Consider the following 9,391-nt stretch of genomic DNA (forward strand, 5'->3'; position numbering starts at 1 on the left):
AAACAAGTCAGTAGTGAAGTAAAAACAATTGTGTTTTCTGTACAGCTAATTCTTCTACAAGTTTTAATGAGTAGTATGCTTGAGAGTAGTTGCTGAGCTGTAATCTGGTCTATGTATGCTGCAGGCAAAAGTGGACAAAGGCAACACAACCAAATGGGTGAAACTTACAATGTTCCTACATCATTTTTCTCTGAAGTCAGATCTCACTGCATTTTAGGCATTGGACAGTGGTGCACTGGCAAAACAAGTTGGAAATTTCTGCAGACTGGCCTTCCTTTGGTAATACACCCACCTCTGAGTCATAATGCCATGAAAAGCAAAATGCATTGCAAGAAGCATTTAAAATTCATATACTCCCACTAAGCAAGTGATTAAGTGTCCGAGAAATGAACATCTGGACCGATTGTCTCAAGATATTCCAGAAATACAAGTAGGAGTCTGGTTAATAACAAGGCAGCCTGTAGTTTACATGAGTGTAACTACCTGAGTTCTGTGCTATGATGAATGCCACTGTGTTGCTTCCAGGCTGCATTCTAATGAAACCATAGTCTCTGTGCAAAGGGTTTTGGTCTCTGGATGGAAGGCACTGAACCTGCCAAATGCAGTAACAGTGAGGAATCAGCTGAAATCTGTCAACAGGGTTTCTAGACAACAGCAATACGCAACATTTTTATTTCAGTACCAACACAAACATGCATTTGATACTTACTATATGTTACATTAGGGTTCCATCAATTCACTTTCTTGTCTACAAGCTGCTTATCCACCTTGCGGGTCACGGGTCTGCTGTAGCCTATTCCAGCTGGCTATGGACGAGAGGTTGCAGAATTGTCTGGATGAAAGGCCAGTGACTTATACACACTGGGCCCATTTCACAAAGCAGGTTTAGTGGAAAAACCTGGGTAAGTCAACCTTGAAATAAGGGAAAACAAGAGTTTTTGGTTCACAAAGGGAGGTAACTTAACCCAGAGTTAGAGCAGTAACCCTGACCAGTTTCATGAAGCGAGGTAAACATTTTTGTATCACATTCAGATGTTCCGTCACATCCAGACAGTTCTCTTTATGATTGGTACAGGTTCACGTCCCGATCCATCACACCCACCCATCCACGACCTGATCCATCCTTACATCTTCAGCAGCGCTCCGGTCAGTTTTTTTATTTTTTATTTGCAAGAGGTAGTTTTTCTATACAATGTGGGAGATGCTCAGTGCCCCTCGCCTTGAAACTTTTACCCCAGTTTGTCTATTTTCCTGGAAATAAATCCATCAGAATCATCGAGGAGGAGTTCCACAGGACTGCAGGTGAATGATGCAGAAATCTGATAAATTAATTTGAAATTATATTCCCTTAATGACATTTTGCTGCAACCTCAGAATTTTGATTATTAACTTACATATATTTCTTTTAGGATTTGTCAATGTAATCGGCTGCATAGATGGTTCCCACATTCCCATCAAGGTACATGTAGACTGACCACTGTTTAAACATGTTAAAGACTGCATCATGGAAAAACTAACATCAGTCCAGATCATGTGTGATGCTGTAGACTATATTTCTGATGTGGAGGTCTGGGTCTGTTCCTGACTCTCAGATGTATGATCTTACTGAAGCAACAGACTGTAATGTGGTCAGTAACCTAAAGGTTTGCACAATAATTCACTCGTCTTCATTGTTTAATCCACTCTAATAAATCCACTAAACAGTACAGGAAAGAGCCTCCGTCACCTCAGGATGATTCCTGCTATCCGGTAGGCAGAGCAGTGACAGAAAACATCTGCCAAAATCATTTCAGAGTCTAAGTCACCATCACAGCGGGCAATAAAAACATACAATACGCATTTCTTTTGGTCATCTTTATTTCTTACAAATAAAAAGTTAGTTTTTGTATCGTTACAGTAGTTAACATTCTAATAGTTAATATGATTCACCTGTGACCCCCACCCACATATAACTTGTGCTCCAGTATTTCTATGTCCAGATCTGTCCTCCTAATCTGGAGGTCCAAGTAAACCATTTCTGTTTCCTGTATTTTCTATAAAGTGAATTCTATAAAGTTCTTTAGCAGATCGATGGGAAAACATGAGGAGGGCATTAAAACATAGTTGCACAAGAATTTTGTTTACTGAGCAACTATTTCACTGTGATAGTCTGTGTAGTTGGGACCCTTCTGCTACTGTCCATCCATGCTCTGTTAAAAAAGGATGAGAGGGTGTTAATACTTCAGTAGAGGATAAATGTCACACTCTGCATTCCACCAGAATGTGAAGCAATGAGAAGAGAACAATCAGTAACATAAAATATTAGACCATCTTTGTTTTCTTCAATTTCTTGTCAATTTTTTTTCTTTTTATCAATTAGTAACTCCTGAAAATAAAACCTGGAATACCTTAAAGCGGTTCAATGCCATTGATGAAGAACTAAAACAGTTTTTCCTGTTACTGTATCAAGGAAACCCTGCAAACGAGCTACATGTCAGCTCCTGATTTCAGTTCTTATATAATACAGTATAGTTATATACAATGGTGTGAATATCCTTTTACTCAACAGTTTTTGTAATGTGCCTAATAACATTTAAACAGATTTCCTTATTTAACAGAACCTGATATAGATGAGAACACATCTATGTACGTGACAAGAGCATTATTTTGGCGATAAAACAACTGAAGAGTCAAACGTCCACTATATTTACTGTACAATATCAAACATAAAGAGGAAGAGGAGGATCCCAAATGAAATGATGCAGAAGTCTGACCTGTGTGAACGGTGTTTTTACACTTCATTCTCAGCTGCTTACGTGTGCGCTTCTTCCCCGCTGGATTGCGCCCAAATAAAATACATTAATAAACTATCATTCAAAGCCGTTTAATTACGTATTTTTACCGTGAGTGCAACGGATTACGTTTAAACGTACACATTGACATGAGCAGCAATTCACTCCCACGACATCTCTCTCCTTTCTTCTGAAAATGTCCTCAAAGTCTTCATTTGCATATATTAAAATATTAAAATATGTACTCCGACTGCCGTAAAGCGTTGCTGTGCGCGTCTCGTCCGTCGTCATGGTGAATCGGCGGATCGGGGCTCCATTGATGATGGCTTTTTTAGAGTTGTCGCGCCTGTTAAACTGCGGGTCAACTAACTCTGGGTCAACAAAACTAACCCTGAAAAGCGTTTGTCAAACCGAAATCCCTGGTTTTCCAGGATCAGGGTAAATCAACCCAGAACCACAGGTTTACCTCAGGGTTTGTTAACCCCACTTTTGAGTCGAAACGCTTCATGAGGCCTCGTCTTTCTACCCATCATTACCGAACTGTATAGAGACTGTGTCGATACCGTGTCACTACATACTGACTCCTGCTGGACCTTAAAAATCCCTGCAGGCAACCTAGTTGACAGACTGAACTGACACCGATTTGATGACCTAGTATTTACAATCATACAATTCAAGTCATAGTATTTTATACAACATTATTTCATACCTTTATCTAAATTTAACGTATCTTTATTTTTTAGATATACTCACTGAATAATGTGATCATGTATCATAATGTGAAAATCTAAGTGAATGTGTTGTGAGTGAGGATGCTGGTGAACCGGGATTTTTTTTTTTTTTTTTTTTTACAAATTGTTATTTAAAAATAAAGTTTTTCCAGCTTTTTTGAATCGAGTCTGTGACACTTTTTTGATGCGACTTCTCCAGCTGTAAAACACACCCGCTCACACGGGACAAGATGAGGCTGGGGTGCGCTTCCCTATAAATACAGTGGTGCGTCAGTGCTGGTTCCAAACAGTTCCTGTATTGGTCACGTGACTTTCTTAAAGCGATACGCACTCCGACACGTTGTTACGCAAATAAATCGGACGCGTGCGCCGACGCATCGGTGTTGTTGGACCCATCACTAGTGCAGACCCGATCTGATGTTGCGAAACTGATGACCTCGTCGGAGCAAAGAACCTTGGGAAATGTGGTACCACTACTGGGAACTACAGAGGAAACCATCCTGAATAAATTTAAATTTGTCTAACATTAATTTGTTTTGCAGCTATTTCTGAATTAATTTGTCGTTGTTACAACATTTTCAAGCAAGAGAAGTGTTTGATAAAATAACACTCTTTATTGACATCTCTCAATGAACTTTCAGTCTATCAGAGCATAGAATATATTACAGTGTCTACACCTTCATCTCAAAACCAGTTTCACATGATCAGTGATTGATGTAATCTCTGCATTCGACATCCCCAAAAGAAAATCCCTGTCGTCTCTTAAGCCTTGCTCTTTTTGCAGTTCTTCAGAGCGTCTGCCAACGCGTGCAGGGCCTTGTCAGCATTATGCTTCTCACAGTTGTATCCCATCAATCCAATTCTCATCACCTGATGAAAAGAAAGGTGGAAATAACAGTACATCAGACCTGCAGTGACTCATCAGAATGACTTTTACAGCCGTAGAGACCAGACTAACGACACGACACTGCTCTTCTTATAACTGCTAAAATTGATGCCTGGTTTCATTTGTGTTATTTTTTTACCACAGTGTTTACTCCTTTGGAAATTACTTCATTGCTGGTGACATGCTGAGTGTACAAATCTAGAACAGTTACCATAAGGGCCTGCTAATGACTTTCGCTGCAGATTGTAAAACATAAATTTGTCCTCTGTTCTAGGTTGAAATAAGAGCAGCAAATTACCATGCCAATGGAGGGACCCAAGCCACCAGTCATCTCAATCTGGTGGTTTTTCATGATATAGACCAGCATATCTCTCCAATCATAACCTTCAGGAATAGCAATAGTGGTGACGGAGGGAAGTCTCAAATCCTGCAGGAATTACAGTGTGTCAAACTATAAGAGGTCACAACAGGATACCATCACTGACGAAGGCTGGTTAGATATCGCTCTACAATGACTATCTGTTTGTATTACGTGTGTGTGTGTGTGTGTGTTTGCAGATAAGATTGCCTCACCCGTTCAGGGATGAAGAGCTTGAGACCCAAGTCCTCAAGCCCTCTGTACAGGTATGATGCAACCTCCTTGTGTTTCCTCCAGGATTCCTCCAGCCCCTAGAGGGAGACAGAGATCATTGCTGGAGAGTGATCATAAGACAAAAATTTAGGAGTGGCATGCTCTTAGCCCGTGGCGTTGCGCCCGGAGTTTCCCCTGGCTCACACCCTAAGCCAGCTGGGATAGGCTCCAGCTCCCTGTGCCTTGCGACAGCGGATAAAGTGGTGAAAAGAAAGTAATGGACGGGATGTTCTCAGCAAGAGTGGCATGGTCGCCCGGAGTGTCCCCTGCCTCACGCTCTAAGTCCGCTAGGCTCCAGCAACCCCGCGACCCACGATGGTGGAAGAAGCGGATATTGAAAATGTATGCATGTATGTTCTTAGCAACACTTGTTGCTCTCAACAAACTGTGCTGTACCAAAATTGCATGTTATAAACACAAAGGGCATTGGTGAAGGAAACCTAAATTAATTGTGTGCACTGAGATAAACTGATTAAATAATTATTTTCATCTACCTCTAATGATAATAATGGATTCGATTTATATAGCGCTTTTCTGGACATTCACTCACTCCTCATTCATACTTGGTGATGGTAGACTTTGTGTGTAGCCATAGCTGCCCTGGGGCAGACTGACGGAGGCGTGGCTGCCAATCTGTGCCTACGGCGCCTCCAACTACCACTAGAACACTCACACACATTCACACAGCAACGAGTGCCCGACTGGAGGCAAGGAGAGTAAAGTATCTTGCCCAAGGACACAACGACAAATTACTTTTGGCAGGAGCGGGAATCAAACTGCCAATCTTGAATCATTAGACGACCTGCTCTACCACTGAGCCATTGCCACCCCTAAATAAAAAAAAAAGATAAAAAAGGATCAAATTGTATTTTAATTTGTACAAATTTAGATTTAATTGATTTTAGATCAGAAGTAAAACAAAAACATTGTGTGTGTTTTTTTCTCTTACAAAAAGGACATTCTGCCAACAAACCACCTGCATTAATGAATGCTGATTGGTCACTTACGCATTTACACACCTTGCCTCAAAGTCTACAGACTTTTTTGAAATTAAATGAAATTGATATGTAAGGGAGAATAAAGACGACTTTAAATTCTAACAGCCACATACTGTACTAACAGCAGAGGTATTTCAGTGACTACTCATATTATAGTGCTGAGCGTTGCACCTGACAGTGGCATACCGCTATTGCTAGTTATCAGAATATCTCAGACACTAATTTTTCCAAGAACAGTAAAGTTTGTGAAGCTAAAAATTCCTTTTGGCTTTTCTGTCAGGGGTAGCCACAGCACGTTATCCTTTCTCTGTTCAGAAGGCTCATATTTGTTTTGACTTTAATACTAGTTGCCCTTCCTGCTCCAACCCCCTGCATTTAGATAGATAGATAGATAGATAGATAGATAGATAGATAGATAGATAGATAGATAGATAGATAGATAGATAGATAGATAGATAGATAGATAGATAGATAGATAGATAGATAGATAGATAGATAGATAGATAGATAGATAGATAGATAGATAGATACTTTATTAATAGGAAGGAAATTGCACATATCCACTGCTCAGGGATTTATTCGGGCTTGGGACGTTGCTTGTGCCCCTGCAGCGCTGCAGATGCTGGTGATTGAACCCAGCACTTCATACATGCAAAGCATGCGCTCTATCAATGAGCTACATCCCCAAATAAAGTTTCTGCAAAAAGTAGTGAATTGTTTGTTTACCCTCTCAGCGAGAATTGCCAAACTCTCTCTTAGGGCAAAGAATCCACTAACTGGTCCAGTGTGGTGGTATCTAAAACCAAGAGCACATGCAAATGTTATTCTTATATCTAACACTGTTGTCAATGATACTACCTTTTCCAGCAGTCAAACAACAAAAAATGTCAAGTTTTTAAAGCTTTGTATTAAAACAAAAAATAAAGTAAGGTCAAAATGAATAAAAGAGCACAGTAATTCACTCACGCTCTGGCTGCTTTGCCATCACAACCCCAGTAGTTGGATAAATGATTCATATCAAAGAGATAGGATACTGGTTTTGTCTTCCTGTTAAACATCTTATTGCTGTAAGAACAGAGACAAATCAATGCCTGGTTCAGTAAACCTTTAAGTCTCTTTTTTATCAAACATATATAGTAACAGGCATGCATAGATGACCCATAGACTCCCTCCTTACCATGCTCTGTCGTTAAATGAGATGGGTGCTGTTCCGGGAGGTGCATTCAGAGCCTTCTGAGAACCAGTGTAGAGGATGTCAATATCTAGAAGTGAAACAATCAGCAGAATACGTATATCACAGACACAAATTCATAATAACATTAACAGACTTCAAAGCATCGTTGTTGGCTTACTCTGCTTGTCCATGAATATTGGTGCAGCACCAAGAGATGCAACTGTGTCAACCAGGAAGAGGCAGTTATGTCTGCAGATGACATGATAGTAAACATCAAGAAACATTATATTTGGTAATTTCATTTTGAACCATGTGTCTATAGCATGTGTTTAAAGCTCACTTTCTGCAGATGTCTCCAATGCCATCTACTGGGTGACAGAGGCCGGCGGATGATTCTCCATGAGTGAGGAAAAACAGGACAGGCTTGTGTTTTTGTATTGCCTACAGAAAGATATAAGAGTGAGTCTAATGTCACGTCTGCTCTTTGTTACTGAATTGTTTCTCTGTCATGTACTCAAAGAGCCACATTTACAGTTTACAGAATGCTGTTTATTGTTAGACCTGCCGTAAATTATGAGCTTCTTCAAAGATATTGTACCTACCTGCTCAATTTCCTTATTGCTGAAATATCCTCCTGGTGACTTTACCATTGTATGTACATTGGCACCTGAACATTTAAAACGTCAGTCATCATTTGGCACAGATGATAGAATGACAGAATGTGTAATAAGTGCAAATATAGTTGTGTAACTTTTTTCGCAAGTCCAGTGAATGCGTGCGTAAAACCTTGCGTAAATACGCACCAATTCTTTCTGCGATTTCTGCAACGCGCTCTCCCCAAATTCCATTGATGGCAACGAGCACGCTCTCTCCCGGCTCCACAGTATTGAACACTGCACATTCCATAGCCGCATGGCCAGAACCGCTCATAGATATAGTCATGTTATTTTTTGTCTGAAAGGCGTACTGGATCCCTTGTTTGATGTCATTCATAATCTAAGAAGAAACACAATGAAATCGTTACAAACAACGTTTGTTTAGAAGGCTTTCTGTCAGATTTGAGCCAGTAGGACAGACACTGCGATTGCGCTCACCATGTTCAGCTGAAATTTACAGCTGACAACAGTACAATACTTTGTACATCAATTCTGTGACGTATAAAGTTTTGGAAAAAAAACATTTTAACTCTTATAATTATGTTATTACAAGTTCACCGCGAGAGAAGCCAGACGAACGAAATTATCTTCAAGCTTAATTCTTGTTCTATAATTTGCGTATTCCCATTAGAAGTAATTAGAAATAAAAATGTAGTCTAATTCAGATCTGTGTGAGCAAACCGTTACCTCATACATTTCTGGATGCAGGTGACCGATTATAGGCCTTCCACTTGCAACTAAGATTCGTGGTGGAACGTTTGAGGGTCCTGGTCCAAACAGGTAACGCTGTGGAACCTCCAGGGGCCGCAGCATGCTTTCGGGCGGCGGGATAGTGACTGAGGACATTGAGCGGTCCAGTCGCTGCAGCGCGGGCGCGCTCCTCGGCGCCAGCTGAATGTCGAGGGCAGCCGCTGCCTGGTGGCCAAGCAGCGAGACCCGGCTGAACAAAGCCCGCTGCATCACGGCTGGTGTCCTGGTTTCTGGGAAGCCTGCGCAAACTGAGCTATGAATTTGACTGTGAAGTTTGGATGAAGACTTCATACAAACAGGTCTTTGACCTGCTGGCCAAGGGGCGGCGTGGCTTGGAGCAAAAAAAAAACAAAAAAAACACCAACCCAACACACTATATACTTGCTATAACCAGCGAGGCCGGCACGATGACAGGGGTGGAGGGCGCTCAATCCACCCAAATTTGTACAATATTAAATGTGTCAGTGTTCATGTGTTTGTCCGTTCGTTCATTCGTTAGTATGCCCACCAAATATCTTCGCTACCGTTGCAGATAGAAAGATGAAAAGAAAAGCACATTACATGAGCGGCAAAGGGGATGAAAATGTGATGATGACCTATTGATGATGACCTATATATTGAGAAAACTAAGTCAAGGTCAAATTTCAAATTTTGTACACTCAGGAACTGGATAAGTTACAAAGACGTGGGAGGAGGCCAGTGTGAGTAAGACCATAGATCAAAGCTAGTGCTCTGATCTACCTATGCACTAGCTTTGATCTATGGAGCATAGCCTGAAAGATCAGCTATGCACT

General features: G+C 40.8%; 1 protein-coding gene across 1 annotated transcript; it reads right to left on the bottom strand.

The window, feature by feature from the left end:
• Positions 1 to 4,096: 4,096 nt before the first annotated feature.
• On the bottom strand, positions 4,097 to 8,861 carry agxtb (alanine--glyoxylate and serine--pyruvate aminotransferase b). Its single transcript, XM_068340955.1, has 11 exons — positions 8,535 to 8,861; positions 7,995 to 8,187; positions 7,794 to 7,858; positions 7,532 to 7,632; positions 7,370 to 7,440; positions 7,195 to 7,279; positions 6,984 to 7,082; positions 6,744 to 6,813; positions 4,962 to 5,057; positions 4,687 to 4,815; positions 4,097 to 4,372 (listed from the first exon to the last, which is right to left on the bottom strand). The coding sequence occupies exons 1-11, from the start codon at positions 8,805 to 8,807 to the stop codon at positions 4,265 to 4,267; spliced, it is 1,290 nt and encodes a 429-aa protein (XP_068197056.1). The 5' UTR covers positions 8,808 to 8,861; the 3' UTR covers positions 4,097 to 4,264.
• Positions 8,862 to 9,391: the final 530 nt, after the last annotated feature.

This window comes from Antennarius striatus, chromosome 18 (genome assembly GCF_040054535.1).
Source record: "Antennarius striatus isolate MH-2024 chromosome 18, ASM4005453v1, whole genome shotgun sequence".
NCBI lineage: Eukaryota > Metazoa > Chordata > Actinopteri > Lophiiformes > Antennariidae > Antennarius > Antennarius striatus.

What these genes read in the sequence shown, in the direction of transcription:
- agxtb (XM_068340955.1), bottom strand. Translation starts at nt 8,807, where the DNA reads ATGCAGCGGGCTTTGTTCAGCCGGGTCTCGCTGCTTGGCCACCAGGCA. An exon ending in ATTGGAGACATCTGCAGAAA is followed by an intron (nt 7,441 to 7,531) that starts GTGAGCTTTAAA and finishes TGTCATCTGCAG; the next exon opens with ACATAACTGCCTCTTCCTGG. An exon ending in TGGCAATTCTCGCTGAGAGG is followed by an intron (nt 5,058 to 6,743) that starts GTAAACAAACAA and finishes GTCTCCCTCTAG; the next exon opens with GGGCTGGAGGAATCCTGGAG.